At 40.6% G+C, this 20256-nt stretch overlaps 1 protein-coding gene across 2 annotated transcripts in view; it reads right to left on the minus strand.

The window, feature by feature from the left end:
* LOC132132172 (unconventional myosin-XVIIIa-like) overlaps positions 1 to 20256 on the minus strand; it is a 55947-nt gene that overhangs the window by 25818 nt on the left and 9873 nt on the right. For both annotated transcript variants that reach the window (XM_059544477.1, XM_059544476.1), the window contains exons 3-6: positions 782 to 869; positions 601 to 701; positions 347 to 523; positions 55 to 265 (exon numbers count right to left, since the gene is read on the minus strand). In XM_059544477.1, the coding sequence (XP_059400460.1) occupies positions 55 to 265; positions 347 to 523; positions 601 to 701; positions 782 to 869 (577 nt within the window). The remainder of the gene's footprint in view (positions 1 to 54; positions 266 to 346; positions 524 to 600; positions 702 to 781; positions 870 to 20256) is intronic.

Genomic DNA, 20256 nt, shown 5'->3' on the forward strand with positions numbered 1-20256 from the left:
TCTGGGAAAGCTGAAAAGGAGAGTGCTATATTGGGTCCTCCTCATCTTCCTCACCTGAAAACATCTTTCCACTGCCAGCTGCGATGGTGACCAGGTACTGCAGCAGGTGCTGACAGTTAGTGGTCTTTCCACTGCCACTCTTGCCCAGCAGCACGATGGTCTGATCCTGACGTGTGGTCAGCAGCTGATGATATGCCGACTGAGCAATAGCAAAAATGTGAGGGGCTGTTTCTTCTCTCCGGCAGCCCTTAAACATCTGCATCACCTGATATAAACAGATCATGTCACTCCATCTCTCGCAGCCATAACTCTGAGATAACTTTAATACTTTGTGTGAAGTTCGTACCTTCTCTGAGTACAAGGCAGGGGTACAGAGAGGATTGATCACCAGCAGGTTTGGCCCAGCGTAGGTGTGAATGAGGTTTCCACCATAGCGCTGGCGAAGGGTGTGAAGAATGCTAGACTCGTTGAGGTACAGAAGAGAGGAGAGATCCTCCACTCGATCATATGATAAAGGATTTGCCTGACAGACAGACAGATGAAAGTAAGTAAACAGGTCTCTTGGCTTCTGTGTGAGTAATGTCACATGTTTATGTCCACCTTCTCCACATCATCCTCATCCACTTCCAGTACGGTCCCATCATGCTCCAGTCTGACCTTTACTTTCCCCTCTGACCCCATCTCTATCTTGAGCTGTGTAGCTAGAAAAACAAAACCATTATTTATTTACTTAATGAATATTCAGATCATAATAGGAGTAATACACTATGACTTCACTAACCCAAAGAGAAGCCATCTTTATGGACAAGCCAGACCTTCTCAGTGTTGTACCAGGCCTTCTCTGAAGCAAGCTGCTCCTCCGCCTTCACCTGCAGGAATGAGAGAGACTGTCATACACACGCCAGTCACAGAATGTGAAACACAATACCAGTCCAACGATTGAATGCAATTCAGTTCAGATTTTCAGTCTGTTTAAAATTAACTGTGACAGAGACGGATAGGTGTGACTTTAGAAGTGGTCGCTGCTAATATAGATATAAATAAGACAACATCTAAAATGTATACACAACAAAACAGCTAGAGTCATGTTCAACGCAGAATGACAAACACATTCGACACAAAAAAACAGGAGAGCAATGCACATCATTAAGTTGAAGTCTATCTAGCTATAGAAAACGAATCAATAGCCTCTCTTTACACATCACAAAGAAAACTATAATGCACAGAAAACTGAAAATAAACTGAATTGTCAAACATGCACATATACACCAAAGAAGAATTTGAATGGGAAATGTGCTGTTTCAAATGGGAGCTCGGAGGTGATAAGATTCCTTCAATGGCACAACAAAACTCAACTAAGCTTTAAACATAAGCAGACCTTAGACAGACTGGCATCTTTATGTGCAGCCAGCAGGATAGCGAAATGATCTTCAGCTGCCACGGCCTGCAATAAGTCATAAATACACAAATCCTCACAGGATAAATAATAACAGGGAAAGGTGCAAGTAAAAATGCACCTTAGTCACATTACATATAAGAACTGTGAAAGAAAGAAAGAAAGAAAGAAAGAAAGAAAGAAAGAAAGAAAGAAAGAGAAAAATGACAAAGGTTAAGGGAAAATTTTGATTAATTTCCAAAGCAACGACACATGCATGTTATGCAAAGGTCCAAAAGAACGCGGGAGTCAATTTCTGCAAGCAGAAATTAGACATAAATTCTCTCTGCTGCAGCGCATCAGTCACACTTATAAGGAAAATTGTGAGGAAATGCATAAATACATACTCTGACCAATTCATACATCATTATTAGCAGCTCACTTCCATGATGTATTAAGATTGCATTCACATCAGAAGCGAACTGTACTAGAGTTTGCATGAACCATACCCCAGACCACCCTTTTTAGGCAGATTAAGGTATGGTTCACAGGTGCACACCCGATTTCAGAAAACAGCATTCACATTATCCAAACAAACCGAACTCTGACGTCAAACAAACCCAGGTGCACACCAAAAGTGCTACTGTGAAAGCCCCCTAACCAGGATCAGCAGTGTGATTATTATCAAACCAACTGATGCTAACATTAAAACCAATACAAGACCAAGCCTGACACAATAGTATAACCGCTGACAATTGTTAACAGTTGAAAATAAGCAGTGAGACATAAACACTGATGATGCAGAATACAATTAACTGACCACATATCTACTTTCAGGTAACACATATCTCTCACAGTTGAACACCACTGTTTTACACAAACATCTTGGCAGTTGCGGGACACACCTGTTGGTTGGCGATAGTTAAAATCTGGGATGGAGGGTTTCCAGCAGGAGCTGCAGAAGGTTTTGACTCCCCCTTCACCTTCACAGACACAGCAATTGTCAGTATGTTTGTATGCAAGCAGACGGTCTACAATCATACCAAAAAGTAGCGAGATAGGATCCACCACATTACAACTCTACAAGAAGTCTGCAACTGACACTAATGCAATATTAGTCTTATATGTGGTCACGGCTGAAGCCAACTAAATTTTACCTCAACTTGCAGTTAAAGCCATTAGAGTGGTTGACAGAGAGGGTGTGCATTAGAAAAGTATCTCAAGAATCAAAAAAGTCACTTCCAGCATCAATAGTTGACATGCTGATCTCTTGTAGGCGTCAACTGATTTCAAAGTTACTGCTTCAATCCACTTCAGAAGGTTAAAGTAAGACAGATATTAGTCCTGCAGTGAACCTTGCAGAGTTTCACAACATTGGCCTGCTGAGTAAACAAGCATTAATAAAGCATTCAGAAACACATGCAGTACCTCTGGCTTTTGCACAGCAGCAGTCTGTGGTACCGGAATAAAGCCTGCAGGGGGTGCTAATGGGTCAACTTTGGGCTTGGGGATATATCCTGCCACTGGGGCAAAAGGGTCTTGCTTTGGGGTGGGAAGAAATCCCACCGGAGGTGCCAGAGGATCAGGTTTGGGCATAAGAAATATCCTTCTATTTCTTTTTTTCAGCCTCCTGATGTTCAAGAAATAAGTGATATTATTGATGAAATGAAAACATCTTCAACCGGCCATGATAACATTTCTTCATTCCTTGTCAAACAGATCAAGCAGTTTATTTTGCAGCCACTGGTTTTCATTTTTTCACTTTCCCTGAAAACAGGAGTTGTACCAGAGGATTTAAAGGTTGCCAAAGTTATTCCTCTGTTTAAAGCAGATGACCCTTGTTGCTTCAATAATTATAGACCCATATCCATATTGCCTTGTTTTTCAAAAATATTAGAAAAAGTTATATATAAAAGGATCTTATTCCATCTTGATTCTAATTTAATTCTTTATAAACATCAGTATGGCTTCAGGAAAAGTCATTCCACATCTATGGCCTTGCTTTATTTGATTGACAAAGTTTCCTCTGCATTAGAAAATAATGAATTTACCTGTAGTATATTCGTCGACTTCTCAAAAGCTTTTGATACAGTCAACCATCATATTCTATTGAAACAAATTGCACAAATATGGTTTTCATGATGTTACGCTTGAATGGTTAAAAAATTATATTTTAAACAGACAACAGTTTGTTTGTATTAATGGATGCTATTCCAACAAAGCCAGACTACTTTGTGGGGTCCCTCAGGGGTCCATTCTTGGACCATTATTATTTCTTATTTATATAAACGATTTATCAAATGTGTCAAATATTCTTTTCCCAATAATGTTTGCAGATGACACAACTTTAGTTTATTCTCATTCAAATTTTAATTTTCTGATTAAAAATTTAAATACTGGTTTAACTTCATATGCTACATGGTTCAGATTAAATAAGTTATCGCTGAATACAAAAAAATCTAATTATATCATTTTTAGTGGAAAAAAATCATATTCTAAGAACCTCTCAAAAGTCAAAATGGAGACTGTGGAGATATCCCAAGTCTCAACAACAAGATTCCTCGGAATTTTTGTTGATGAGAACTTGAATTGGAAAACACAAATTGACTGGGTTAGCAAGAAAATAAATAAATCTATTGGTTTAGCAATCTCATTACTACAAATTGTCTTCTTACACTCTATTACAGTTTAATTTAACCATATCTTTCATATTGTAATATAGTTTGGGCAAGCACTTTTCCTTCTATACTTCATAGAATTTTGGTTCTTCAGAAACGTTTTGTCAGGATTGCAACCCGATCTGAGTCACATTCTTCATCTGTGCCTCTATTTCAGAATCTTCAGATACTTACTGTGTATGATATTAATATCTCTCAAATATGTGTTTTTATTTATAAGGTACATTTTAATTATGATAATATCCCAGAGCACTTTAAGACTTATTTTAAATTTAACTCACAGGTTCACTCTTATTCAACTCGTCAATCCTTAGATCTTCATCTTCCAAAGTTTCTTACATGCAGAGGTCAATTTACTATCAGATTGAGGGGTACCAAATTATGGAACAGTTTTTCTCACTTTAACAATAAACTCCTCCTCATTAAAATGTTATAAAAGATATTTAAAAGCCCATTTAACTGCTGTTCTACATTTTTAATATAGATATTATTCCATTTTTATGTTATGATCATATGTTTTGTTTATTTTTTTCATTACTGTAATCGTCATTAAAATTTGTTGATGTTATGTGTATGTATACATGTATGTGCATGTGTGTTTTGTGTGTGTGTTATTATGGATATATGTATCTCACTAGTTTGTTGTTACTTTTATGTAGTAAAATGTTTTTATTTTCTATGTTTTTTGTTTTGATTTTATTGTAATTATGTCTATAGGTGGAGGCGTTAAATAAGGCCAGTTGGGGTTTTTTGCCTCTACCTGCACATCATTAAATTGATAATATTTGTCTTATTTTTGTTCATATATTTTATGTTTTGTTATTATTATTTTTGTCATTTTGTATTTTAAGGTGCAAATATAAATAAATAAAAAATAAATAAATAAGCTGAGTGAAAGGGTTTGGTTTAAGAGCCAGTATGAATCCCGCTGGTGGTATCAGAAGATCAGTCTTGGTTGTAGATTGAGTCGAAATGTTTGGTTTAGGAGCTGAGTTGAATCCCACAGGTGGTGCCAGAGGATCAGGTTTGGGTGTAGGTTGAGCAGAAGGATTTGGTTTAGGAGTTGGAATGAAATCAGCAGGTGAAGCCAACGGATCAGGCTTGGTGACAGCACTGAATCCAGTAGAAGGGGTAAGAGGATTCGGTTTAGAAGGTAAAAAACCAACAGGAGCGGCAAGAGGGTCAGGTCTAGGAGGTGGACTGGATGCAGGGGTGGATGGTTGGGGTTCTTCTGAGGCACTTTTAACAATCTTTTCTTTGCTTTCCTCTTGAGGTTCTTTGCTTTCGGCAGCTTTCAATCGAGAGTGATGCTCTTTAGTCCTTGCACGGCCCATAAGGCTGGTCAGCCTAACAGAGAGGGCATCTCCATCTACAGAGCTGCAAGCTTACAGGGGGCGACTTGTTTTGGGGACCGAAGTGGCTGCTGACGGCTTCTCCTCTGACCCTGCTTTGTGCACCAGGTTTAGTCCTCTCCTCGCGAATGTGCCGGACTCAACGCTGCCATGTCGTCCGTTCATGGAGTCGATGCTTCTCTGGTCTAATGTCAGTGGCCACTCTGGATTCACCGCAGTTGATGGTTCAGCCATACTAACTCATACTGTTCTCACTGTCCGACTCTTCACAGAACACACATGTACAGGTCACCACAAAAGACAAAAATTACACACTAGCAGCAAGAACTAAAGGTAAAAGTTCACATCCCGCGTAACGTATAATAGTACTATTTCTAGGTTCACAATAGCTACAATATAATTCCACAAGCAATAACCTTTCAGAGTTTCCTGAATTTCCCACATAATGACAGATGGGTGCCATTCTGAATATCAGAGGTTCTTCACATTGTCCAGCCCAGCAGCAAATACTGAAAGTTCATCTGAGAACAACTTTTTAATTGCTGTTGCTTCCACATGGCCAGGCACCTTGCAGTTCTTTTCTCAGCACAGTCAGGCAGGTTAACAGTCAGACCCAGTAATTAAGGTCACTCAAGTGCAACACTGGCTCACAGCCCTGAAACACAACTCTGCAGGATCAACCACACAACTTTTTATAGTTTCTTTCTCTCACTATACACAATTCAGAACCTGGAGTATTGTAAAGACCTCACAAATCACCTCATAATATAAAGTAATAAATTAAAGTGCACAATTAGTGATAAGATACTAGGAATGAGCTCTTATGTGGAGACAGACCTTCATGTCTATCCTGATGGTAATGATACTGGTGCTCTTCTAGTTGTGCATGGCATTCTGTGGGACACCTCCTTCCTCCTTCCTTCTATTTCTTCCTTTTTTATTTATTTTAGTTTTTTTATTAAGTACAAAAACTGAATACAACAAACTGGCATTAATTAGTATACAAAAAATTTTCTAGTATGGAAGGCTCAACACAATAGAACCATTATAAGCTCCAGAAAAAACATCTAACATTTCAAACATCTAACAATTAAATAAATTATATATATATAATAAAGGATAAATAAATAATTTAACTGCTTTTGGATTTTTATTTTACTAAGGGCATCTGAGAAGTATTTTTGATCAATTTGAAATACAATAAACAACGAAGAGGATTTAAAATAGCCACATTTATGTAAAAAGTATTTTGCTAATAAAAGAACAATATTATTAGATAGAGACAGGAAAGTTAAACCAGGGATCAGACTTTGTGGTGGTTATGACACTTGACCCTGCTCTCTCTCTCTGTTCTCTTGATATAAATGTTTATGCACTAGTGATTCTCATAGAGGCGGGCATCAGACAGTTCATTATCCCTCTTTCAGACTGAAGATTAACCTCTGTCTTTCTCAGTTACTAAAGACCAGTACAGCTAAACTCTCATATACATGCACCTGACACTAATTCAAAGCTACTAAATGTGGACAAGGGAGTTTCTTCTTAAGAATGGCAATACTTGAGAGCATGCAAAAAAATGTTGTGTGAATGCAACATTTCTTGTGGGAATTCGACACTTTTTGTGAGGGAACGCAAAAGCATTGAAATATGTTTTTTTCCACCCATGTCATACTCTGTAACATATGGGGCAAACAATCATATATCATATTGTGAAGAAAAATCTGGGTCTATTTCACCTGTCCTGAGCAGACAGTAAAGTCATGAACAATAAAACAGTACTTGCCTTTTTCTCCCAAAATGAGAAATGAGATGAGAAGGCCATGGAGAAACAAACAGTTCAGGAGAGGAGAGGAAATGGAAAGGGTAGGAGGGAAGCCTGGTTTGGGAAGAGCCAGAATACAGGATTGATTAAATAAAGGCAATCTTCCCGTGTTGAGGTTTTGGGGTACTAGGACCCTACAGACAATGGGTAGAATTAATAGCTAAGCTTTCTGCTAAGAGCAGAAATAAGGATGAATATCTATTAAATGGAGTAAATGTAAAGCGGGAGCATCATTTAGGCTTTCAGCATGACACAAGGCAAGAGATCAGTGAAGTGGTTCATATGACTCGTGTGTTATATTCCAAGTCTTCTGAAGACTGAAAATGAAGTTGTTTTTGGAGAAACATTAGGGTGAGTAAATGATGACAGATAGATAAAGTGAATCAAGCTTTGCATAAGGAAAAATGCTGGCAGAATGCAAAAACAACCAGTCTGAAAGTGAAAGTGCAGTTTTCATGACATACCAGAACATTAAACATTACTATAAATAGAGCACATGTGAAGAGGCCTTAATGTGGAGTAACCAGCACACACACATGAATGGCTGTCCGGCAGGCTTTAAACACTGATTCCCTTTGTTATGTTAAGCAAGTTTTCAGGTAGCCATTCATGAGCAGAAGTCTTGAGCAGAACTCAACGTGGGGCATGACGTTATGACAAGGACGTCAAGCAGGAGTCCAGGCTTGGGAGGGGGAAAACAGCTGCGTGAGGACACTGAGGATAAAAATAACCATGCAGACCCCAGTTCCCCCTGACCACACACACAATCTGGATTCAAACATCTTAACTATTATTTCTGAGAAACTTCACCAGCAGAGACAACAGGTTCAAATCCCACCACAAGGGGGCAACAAACAACCCACAAACATAGCTTCTTGATAGTGACAAGTTTTGATTCAGAAAATGTGCAAATCCATTTTCATTTTCAAGTTTCACTGATTCACTGTGTCTACTTCAAGTTAGAAATAAACGATTCATTCTGGTGAAACTTATCAAATGAATAGTATAGAGCTACTGTCAGCCTCTGTGATTGGTTGACAGGGTGACTGCTGATTGGCTGTTCTGCAACTAAGGGCTGGCACAAAAGGTGGAATAACTTGTGTTATATTAACATATATTTGTCCAAAAATACATACATAGATATATGAAAATATATTATTGTTTTAAGTCATTTTGTAGCTGTATCACCTGGCACTGAGGGGAATCTAGGCCAACATTTAAAAGTATGTGATATTTTTATATTGCATAATAAAGATTGGAATTAAAATACATCTTTTAACAAGTTTCTAGTGTACAAAAGACATGAAAAACAAAAGAAGAGGTGGGGACATTCTTCTACAGGCCAAATACAGCCTGATTGAAACATTTGCTCCACGAATTCATAAAGTATTGCACAAAGAAAGAAAAAAAACAGATGTTTCTCTCATTCAGAAACATCCTGAGGGCACAAACCCTACAGACAGATAACAGCAGCATGTCTGGTCCGGCTGCTACTCGCTACATAGTGATTTACATAATATTTATGTTATGGAAAAATTGCTCATATGATGTAAGATTACCAGCCTCATGCTAAATGTACTGTAGGCATCGTTTCTTTTATTTCTTAATACAAGAAACCTAAAACAATCTGTCAGGTTTGGTTTGATTAAAGCAAGGTCCAATTGCTCTGTTAGTGAAGTTTACTTAAATAAGTGTGAATGCTGCCAACAGAAAATTAGTGTACACCAAACAAGCTTCCAAACTTACTCAAATGCAGTTTGACTGAAATATGTAAAAAAAAAATATATATATATATTCCATGTACCAAAGACATCTAAACAAACACAAACCCATTACAGTTCGGTAAAGGAGCCGGAACCACCATCTCTTCGCAGCAGAACTTCATTTGAGCTCATACAATGAGCACATTTAGTCCAGTCAACAGCATTATTTTGTATATTCGGTAAGTTTTATTGCAAAATTTCCATTGTAAAAGCTGTCAAATCATGTTTATCATGACCTTATCCTTATACCTTTTGTTTTGAATCTTCCGATCTGCTAAAAAGGGCACTTGTAGTTTGATCAAACCAGGACCAAATGTATCATTTTCTCTTTTGGTGTGAAAAACTCAACAGTCCCGCACACTATTGACACTTGCACATATATATTTTATTAAAAACATTTCGGTCCCATGACCTTCATCAGGTAAAAAAAAAAAAAATTCATGCACAATCTTATGTAAAAAACAACAAATGACCAATCACTGCAATGATACATAATTACCAATCACAATCAATGACGTAACACATCATAATAGTAGAAATATCTTGTAGAAAGGTTATTCCAAACCATTTTTACTGATATCATAACACAACAGATCGAAAAAGCAGTACACTACATTAATCTGTTAACTGTTACCCCCCCACCCCCCTATTTTTTAACATACAGTAGACTTGAAAGTGCACTATTCAAACTTAAATTGTTATTATTCATAAGGTTGGCCTCTTTTTTTAAGAAGACAATCAGCAGATTATTGCAAGAGTGAAATCATTTCAAAACACGAAAGTAAAAAAAGTTATAGAAGTTTGAATTTACTGTAAGGAAAATGTACTGTACTATTTTTATTTTATTTTATATAAAATAAATATTTGGCAAAATAGGTTTTATTCCAAATATGGTATAAAATGAAAGCCATTTTTTTTTAAAAAGTTGTGTTCAAAATTTGAAGTTGGTATAAAAGAAATCAAGGTCACGGTGAAATTTGGTTTAGGCGTTATACCTCAAACAGCCACTGGGTGCCATCCAAACTGAATTTCTTGATCCATTTTTCTGTCACAAATGTATACATTTTTCTCAGTATTACTCCTATCACAAAATAACCACCAAATATTAAATCTTGGGACTAGGAGCTTCCCAATGATATGTATTTTGTCAAGATTTCAAAACGTTTTGATACCAAAAGACTGTAATACATTTTGTAATATGACACCCAGCACGAATTTTTGTGAGAGCTATGGTGTATATGTTTTGACTAGCAACTCTTGTCATTTTTTTATTATTATTTATTTAACCCATATTTTACCAGGAATAATCCCTTGAGATAAAAATCTCTTCTACCAGGGAGTCCTGGCCAAAATGGCAGCATACAAAATTTTACACATAAAATATTACAAGACAAGCATTAAAGGAAAACAAAACAAAAACAAAAAATCCTGTCACAAAAATGTCCAGCACTCAAGATTAATGTAATATATAAATGTTAAGTAAAACAGGAACATGATTCTTTCAAATGTGACGTCAAAAGGTTTCTAAAAATATTTAACGATGGCAGCATGTTTAGCTTCAAAGTACTCTGCATTTCATTCCATAGTCTGGGCGCATAACAGGAAAAGGCAGTTTTACCAAACTCGGTGTATGATCGAGGCACAGTTAAAAGTAATTTAAAAGACGATCTAGTTTTATAGCTACCAGAACAATAAGATAGGAGACTACAGATATACAGAGGCAGTTTACCTATTAGAGCTTTGGCAATAAACATCAACATATGCATTTTTCTCCTCTGATACAAGGAGGGCCAGCCAACCAAATCAAACAAAGTGCAATGATGGGTACATGTAGGAGCATTTGTCACAAATCGTATTGCAGCATGGTATATGCAATCTAATTTTTTTAGTGAAGATACATTAGCATGCATATAAATCACATCGCCATAGTCCAGCACAGAGAGAAAACAACTTTGAATAATTCTCTTTTTGGCTTCAGATGGAAAACATTTCTTTAAACGAAAAAGAAACCCCAATTTGGGTCTGAGTTTTTTTGAAAGATTGTCAATATGAATATTAAAACCTAACCTTTCATCAAGCCATATGCCCAGGTATTTATAGGTATTTACTCTTTCTACACAGTCCCCTTCCAAAGTTAAAATGGGTGGAATCACGAGTGTGTTACGAGAGCGAGTAAACAGCATATATTTAGTTTTCTTAATATTTAAAACCAATTTTAAATTTAACAATGAAGATTGCAATACCTGGAAAGAATCTTGTAATAGCTCAACAGCTTTTTTTATGGACTGTGCAGACGTATAAATAATTGTATCATCGGCATATAAATGCAGTTTAGCTGAAGTTATATCTTGACCCAAACCATTTATATAAATTGAAAATAAAATTGGTGCTAAAATGGATCCCTGAGGAACACCTTTCTTGATTTCTAGTTTTTTTTTAATGTAATTTTCAACTGAGACACACTGCGATCTTTCGGATAAATAATTTTTAAACCAATTTATACTCATTTTACTAAAACCTAAGGACCTGAGTCTTTTTAAAAGAATTTTGTGATCTACAGAATCAAAAGCTTTAGAGAGATCTACAAATAAAGCAGCACAGTAATTTTTATTATCTAAAGAAGTAATAATATCATTTGTGACAAGAGTTGCCGCTGTTACAGTACTATGGGCTGACCTAAACCCCGATTGAAACTCATTTAAAATATTATTTTCTGTTAAAAACTGTTTAACCTGATCATTTACAAAAGACTCAAAAACTTTTGCCATAACTGATAACCTTGAAATAGGACGATAGTTATCCAGTTCATGAGGGTCACCCCCTTTTAACAAAGGAAGAACCATGGCTGATTTCCATGCAAAGGGAATTACATTTGACGTTAAACTTAAATTAAAAATAGAAGTAATAGGTTCTGCTATAAAATCTGCTGCAATTTTTTAAAAATAAGGTTCAATATTATCAGGTCCTGTTGACTTTTTACAATCTAAATTTAGTAGGGCTTTATGAACTTGTGATACTAAAACAGGGTTAAATGTAAAAAGCTGAGTAGAGCGATATATTTCAGTTTCACCATTCCCTTTTATTATATCGTTGGTTAAATGACTAGGGTCAGGGGCTGAACCCGCAGTAATGAAAAAATTATTAAAAACCTCAACAATAATTTATTTCCCTTTTATAATTTTTTCCTTTACTTTTAAATAATCAGGTAAACTCATAGAGGGTTTTAGACCAGAAACTGATTTGCACAACTTCCAAAATTTGGAGGGATCATTCAAATTTCCACTTATTGCATTTAAATAATATTCACATTTAGCTTTTTTTTTACCAATTTTGTACTATTATTTCTTAATGTCCTGTAATGTACCCAGTCCTGAAGATTATTTGTTTTCTTTGCTTTAACCCATGCCGCATCACGTTCTTTGATACGTGAGGAAATTAACTCCGTAAACCAGGGGTTATCTCTCCCTCTTACTCTGAATTTTTTAAAAGGAGTACTTAAAAAAGTACATTTGAAATGCTCCCATGCTAAATCTACATCAGGTATCAAAGAAACCACATGTAAACCACTATCATAAATATCTTGAAAAAAAGCTTGTTCGTTAAAATGCTTAAAAAAACGTCTTGAAATAATAATACGTGGTTTGCTTTTTGGGGTCTTACAATTTCTCACACATACTATAACACAATGGTCACTTATATCATTACAGAAAACTCCAGAAGCAGAAAATCTATGAGAAACATTAGTTAAAATGACATCAATTAATGAAGATTTGCTTGGGTCTTTTTGATTCAACCGTGTTGGAGATTTTATCAATTGTTCCAAACAAAGAGAGTCACAAATTTCCTTGAATGGATCAGACAATTTTGATGACCAGTCCCAGTTTAAATCCCCAAGTAAAATCAATTCGGAGTTAGTCCAGTTATGAAGAGGATCAGTAAGTGAAGTGATAACTTCACTTGATGCTGACGGTGGACGATAGCATCCAATGACGATGATGTCATGACCATTTGAAAAATGAAGTTTGATTGCCACCAATTCAAAGAAATGTGGCTTACTAACAGAGTACAAACAGGTGCAGTTCCACTTTGACTTAACATTAACTGCAACTCCACCACCTTTCTTTGTGCGATCTGATCTAAAAACATTATATCCCTCAATATGTATCATGGAATTTGTAATGGATTTATTTAACCATGTCTCAGAGAGAACCATAATGTCAGAGTTCGTTGACTCAGCCCATATTCTTATGTAGTCCATTTTATTTATCAGACTGCGAACGTTAAGGTGGAAGAAGCGTAAACCATCACTAGATTTAAATTCATCAGGGGTTTGAAGCTGCATCATCTCTGGGCCAGGATTGGGGTGGATGTTACCCGAAATTAAAAGCAGAAGAACAACAAACCAGCTTTTGATCGAATGATCACTGCAGATGGATGTCGCATAAGGAGACAGCTTTCCATTTCCATAGGCCCACAGACATCGCAAGCTTTTTGGCCTACCTCTCAAAATAAGCAGCCTCCAGTGAATAAGGTGAATCTTGAGGACCCAGGTCCTCATAACAGTATCTCCGTCCACCAACTCAGAGGAGGTCACGGTATTCGGAATGGTCAAAAAACATGGCACATATCCTGCTCTCCCTTCGGGGCTTGAGAGCATGCAGTCCATTAAAATCCACAGTTGCAAACAATTGAGCAGGCAAAAGAATATGGAGAAAGTCTTCATTTTGATGATAGTTTTAAACAGTCATAAAACAGATCTTAAGATTATAGAAAAAATAAAATAAAAAATAAAATGCTGGACAAGACAAACAGCGAGACGCCAACATACACATGCTACATGTAAGCCGCCATCTTGGATGGCATTAGAAATGGCATTAGACGGCATTATGATGGCATTAGACATTAGAATGTAGAAATACATTAGAAATAGATAAATTAATCTATTTCTGCTCCTGCATAATTTTTTACAACAAACGACGGGAAAAAGTATATATATTTAGGAGTCTTATAACTTTCAATGATATATAGTTTGTTATGATTAGATTAGGATTTAATTTTATTATTGAAGTAAACTTGGTCATCCTGGTAGTGGGACGGTGACAGTTAAAAAACGTCACTCTATAACCTCATTCATACCCATAGGTGATAAAGTTTGGAGATTAAATATCCTGAATAACTCATGTCTAAATAAAAGCATTTCTATATCACCACCTGTCAGTGGCACAGTCACTTTCTCAATGCCACAAAACCATAAAAAGGAAACCTCATGATTCAGACAGCCACAGGATAATTAACATCTTTTCCTCTAATAGAACTCTTATGTTCACTGTGTGACGCTAACAATGGAGGACAGGAGGCAGATGCAAGTAAAGGTAGTTTATTGACAGAAGTATGATGGATGAATGCTGGTGAGTGACGCAGGAACCACGATGGCAGCACAGACAGGTGGGTAGGTGGTTGGAGTGCGTTGGTAGCGATGGCGGTGATGGTAGATCGGTGATCGGCGGTGATAATCCGTGAATGACTGTGAATATCCGATGAAGACTGAAGCAGGACACAGAGCAAAGACAGGAACACAGGAGCACGAACAGACATCTACACGAGGACCTCAAACAACGATCTGACAAACAGGAGACGAAAGACAGGGCGTTAAATAGGCGGTGGAATGAGATGCACCTGCCGCTGATCAGGCGATCAGTGGCAACACCCACAAGAACCAATCAACATGACATAACATGACTACAGCTGGAGACGGTGCATTCGCGAACCGTGACAGTACCCCTCCTCCTAAGGACGCCTCCTGGCGTCCCCAGAATCTCTTACCTGTCGATTGTAATCATCGATAAGGGAGTGATCCAGGATGTCCCTAGCAGGTACCCAACTTCTCTCCTCCGGACCGTAACCCTCCCAGTCCACCAAGTACTGAAATCCGCGTCCCCCCCTTCTAGAGTCCAGAATACGATTTACCAAATAGGTGGTCTCCCCATCTACGAGACGCGGCGGGGGAGGGACCGGGGTAGGCGGATTAATGGGAGAATGAAATACGGGCTTGATTTTGGACACATGAAAAACGGGATGAATTCTCCTGTACGTAGGAGGGAGTTTAAGGCGGACTGCCACCGGACTAATGATCTTGGTGACAGTAAACGGGCCAATAAATTTGGGAGCCAACTTATTAGATACGGACCGGAGAGGAATATTTTTGGTTGAAAGCCACACCTTTTGACCCATGACGTATACGGGAGGCCTAGACCGGTGGCGATCGGCCTTGGCCTTGGTGCGCGCCCCCACTTGGAGTAGAGTCTCACGGGCTCTGGTCCAAGTGCGGTGGCACCTCTGGACGAAGGCGTGAGCGGAGGGGACCGCAACCTCGGATTCCATACTAGGAAAAATAGGTGGCTGGTAACCTACACTACACTCAAAAGGAGATAGGCCCGTAGCTGATACTGGTAAGGTATTGTGGGCGTACTCCACCATAGACAATTGTTGGCTCCAGGAGGAAGGATTCTTGGAGACCAAACATCGCAACACCCTTTCCAAACCTTGGTTGGCTCTCTCGGTTTGACCATTGCTCTGGGGGTGAAACCCTGAGGACAGACTTACAGTCGCTCCCAGTAGTCTACAGAATTCTTGCCAAAATTTAGCCACAAATTGGGGTCCCCTGTCGGAAACCACATCTATCGGGAGGCCATGTAAACGAAAGATGTGGTCTACGACAGTCAACGCTGTCTCCTTGGCTGAAGGTAATTTGGGCAAGGGAATAAAGTGGGCTGCCTTCGAGAACCGGTCCACCACGGTTAAAACTACCGTGTTGCCCTGGGAGGGCGGGAGGGCGGTAATAAAATCTAGAGCGATGTGGGACCAGGGTCTCGAAGGAACCGGCAGCGGTTGGAGTAACCCATCAGGGGGCCGATTGGAAGTCTTACCAGTGGCACAAACCGAGCAAGCCAAAACAAAACTGTGAATGTCGCGAGCCATAAGTGGCCACCAGAATCGTTGCTTGACTAAAAATCTAGTACGGTTAACCCCTGGATGGCAAGCTACATTCGAGCAATGTCCCCACTGGATAACGTTGGACCTTAATCCCTCCGGCACAAATAAACGGTTCGGTGGACACCCGGGCGGAGGCGTTACCCCTTCTAAGGCCGTTCTGACCTTCGATTCGATCTCCCATGTGAGAGTGGAGACCACTAATGTCTCAGGAAAAATACACTCGGGAGTGGACGGGCGTTCGGAATGGTCAAAAATACGGGACAAAGAATCGGGTTTGATATTCTTGGAACCCGGGCGGTACGAGATAGTAAAGTCAAAACGTCCGAAAAAAAGTGCCCACCGAGCCTGCCTGGAGTTCAACCTCTTGGCGGTGCTAATGTACTCTAAATTCTTGTGGTCAGTCCATACTATAAAGGGAACCCCCGATCCCTCTAACCAGTGACGCCATTCCTCCAATGCCATCTTGACTGCCAACAATTCTCGGTTACCAATATCGTAATTTCGTTCTGCTGGAGATAAACGATATGAGAAATACGCGCAAGGGTGGACCTTGTCGTCTAAGGGAGAACGTTGCGATAACACCGCTCCTACCCCCACCTCTGATGCGTCGACCTCCACCACGAACTGACGTGTAGGGTCAGGGGTAATCAGAATAGGGGCTGAAATGAAACGGCTCTTCAGTTTAGCGAACACAGCCTGAGCTGTGTCCGACCACCTGAACGCAGTTCTGGCGGAGGTCAAGGCGGTCAGAGGTGCGGCTAGTTGGCTGAAGTTGCGAATAAAACGCCGGTAGAAGTTAGCGAACCCCAGAAACCTCTGTAGGGCCTTACGGGAATCTGGGCTTGGCCATTCTACCACAGCCTTAACCTTCTCGGGATCCATGCGTATTCCCTCAGTCGACACGATATACCCCAAAAATGGAATTGACTGTGCATGAAATTCGCATTTCTCCGCCTTGACAAAAAGCCCATTCTCTAGCAACCTCTGAAGCACTCGTTGGACGTGCTGCACATGTTCCTGGAGAGAAGAGGAAAAAATCAATATGTCGTCCAGGTAGACATAAATGAACTGATCGATCATATCTCGCAGCACGTCGTTGACGAGTGCCTGGAAGACCGCTGGGGAGTTGGAGAGCCCAAAGGGCATAACCAAGTATTCAAAGTGCCCTCTGGGGGTGTTAAAAGCGGTCTTCCATTCATCCCCCTCCCTGATCCGAACCAAATGATACGCATTGCGTAAGTCCAGTTTTGTGAAAATTGACGCTCCCTGCAACCTCTCGAAGGCCGAAGACATCAACGGCAAAGGATAAGTATTCTTTACCGTGATTTTGTTCAGTCCCCGGTAATCAATACAAGGTCGCAGAGATCCGTCCTTCTTTCCCACAAAAAAGAACCCCGCCCCCGCAGGAGAAGAGGAAGGGCGGATGAATTTGGAAGCTAGAGAGTCAGAAATATATTTCTCCATAGCCTCCCTCTCTGGAACAGAAAGTGAATAGAGTTTGCCCTTAGGCGGAGACTTACCTGATAGTAAATCTATGGCACAGTCGTAAGGACGATGCGGAGGAAGAGAAGCAGCCCGAGACTTACTGAACACTTCCTTCAGATGGAGGTACTCAGCGGGCACGTTAGACAAATCCACCGCCTCCTCCTGCAACACAGACACAGACACAGACGGACAGGCAGACACTAGACAAGACTCATGACACCTTTTACACCAAGACAAAACGGAGTTAGAGAGCCAGTCAATGCTAGGGTTGTGGAGGAGGAGCCAAGGGTGTCCGAGGACAATGGGTGCCAGGGGAGAGTCAAGGATGTGAAAAGAGATGGTTTCGGAGTGATTGCCAGAGGTGATGAGTGTAATGTCTTCAGTGATGTATGATATGGTGGGAAGTTGCTGACCAGTGAGGGCGTGAACCGTGATGTGGTGCGGAAGAGGTCTGAGGGGGATGTGGAGCTTGTGGGCTAATGTGCTGTCCATGAAGTTACCTTCTGCCCCGGAATCCAGTAGTGCCTGACAGTGATGTGTCTGTGCTGACCACCGCAGCCATACCGGGAGGAGCGTAGAAGATGATGGTGATGATGATGAGGTCTTCTCGGCAGAGATCCCACCCGATAGTAGCCTCATACGTACTACCGGGCCTGGCCTTTTACCGGACAGGCGTGGGCTTGATGTCCGGCTCCCCCGCAGTAAAGGCAAAGGCCCAGGGACCTCCGCCTCTCCTTCTCCTCCCGGGAAAGCCGAGCTCGCCCTACCTGCATGGGCTCGTGATCGTAGACGGGGCTGGCCACGTCCCCGCCGCTGAACCGCACGTCTGCCGGTCCCCTGGATGGGGTGTTGAGTAGCCCCCTCCTCTCCATCCGTGCCAGACGTGCGTCGACCCGAAGAGCCAGCTCAATGAGTCCATTGAACGACGGGGGAAGGTCCAGGGCGTAGATCTCCCTCTGGACGCGGTCAGCCAGCCCATGCAGGAACATGTCCCACTGCGCCTCCTCGTTCCAATGGCACTCCGCCGCCAGGGTCCGGAACTCGATGGAGTAGTCCGAGACGGATCTCTCGTGCTGGCGCAACTCCGCCAGCCTCCTGGCCGCCTCCCGTCCTGCGGCGGCCCGATCAAAGACCCGTCTCATCTCGGCGGAGAGGGCCTGGAACGAGGCGCAGCATGGGTCCTGGTTCTCCCACACCGCTGTTCCCCACAATGCCGCCCTCCCAGAGAGCAGGGTCAGGACGAACGCCACCTTGGCCCTCTCAGTGGCGAACGTTCTAGGCTGGAGGGCAAAATGCATATCACAACTGTTAAGGAAAGCTCTACATTAATCGTGTTCACCTGAGTAAGCCTCCGGAATCGGGAGGCGTGGTTCCGGCTGGGAGGGGGCCTCCGATGGTGCTGGTGGAACAGGCGGTGTGAGTGGCGCAGTGGGAGCTCGTAATAGCTGGAACTGTTGGGTGAGCTCGGACACCTGCGTCACTAAAGCCTGAACCGCGCGACCAGTGTCGTTAAGAGTCCGCTCCTGGGAGTCCATCCTCCGAACACTGGCGCTGAGGAAAGCTTCGAGAGAGGAGGGTTGATTACTCGCTGCCTCCATGTTGGTCAGATCGTTCTGTGACGCTAACAATGGAGGACAGGAGGCAGATGCAAGTAAAGGTAGTTTATTGACAGAAGTATGATGGATGAATGCTGGTGAGTGACGCAGGAACCACGATGGCAGCACAGACAGGTGGGTAGGTGGTTGGAGTGCGTTGGTAGCGATGGCGGTGATGGTAGATCGGTGATCGGCGGTGATAATCCGTGAATGACTGTGAATATCCGATGAAGACTGAAGCAGGACACAGAGCAAAGACAGGAACACAGGAGCACGAACAGACATCTACACGAGGACCTCAAACAACGATCTGACAAACAGGAGACGAAAGACAGGGCGTTAAATAGGCGGTGGAATGAGATGCACCTGCCGCTAATCAGGCGATCAGTGGCAACACCCACAAGAACCAATCAACATGACATAACATGACTACAGCTGGAGACGGTGCATTCGCGAACCGTGACACACTGATCCTAACATCGCAACATACAAAGACCACAGGGGCAACTAATCAGGTAAAGGACATGGGATGAAGCACAAGTAATAACAGAATTGATTCTATATTTTTGGCCAGTTCTTGGATGGCAAAAATAAAACTTTTTAAAATGTATTATAGTGCTTAGCACAGAGACCACATTGATAGTTTCTATTTTGTATAGAACTCAATAATCTCTGAGACGGACTGAGATTAATCTCTAAATCTCTTCCATTTTTTGACCGTTTGTATACAATCAACGGAGGATGTTGAAAAAGAGAACTCAATTCCGAATCAGAAAACAACAAATGCCAATGTTTTTAAAAGATTAATCTTATCAAATACAACATAAAGGAGCAACAATAATGTACAGTATGTGGAAAATAATGTGTTTTTGAGCCTTAAACCACGTTAACACATTTCATTACATTAAATACACAAAATAATGTTATTTTTAGTTATGTGATATGACTCCTTTAACTTTTTTTTTTCAATAGATCAGTTTTTTTGTATTCAGCCTTGGTTTGGTATGTTTTCCTACACACCTATATTACATGCAGGTGTTCAAGGATAATGGTTAATTAATTTTTTTGGTATGGACCAAAAGGACCAAGAGAACAGAACTCCAAGCGTAAACACACCCTTAGTGTCAAATTTAAAAGAAATCAATCCTTTGTGAAAATCAAAGCTGCACAACCAAATCAAATTGCAGATGCTA

Source organism: Carassius carassius, chromosome 49 (assembly GCF_963082965.1).
Source record: "Carassius carassius chromosome 49, fCarCar2.1, whole genome shotgun sequence".
Lineage (NCBI taxonomy): Eukaryota > Metazoa > Chordata > Actinopteri > Cypriniformes > Cyprinidae > Carassius > Carassius carassius.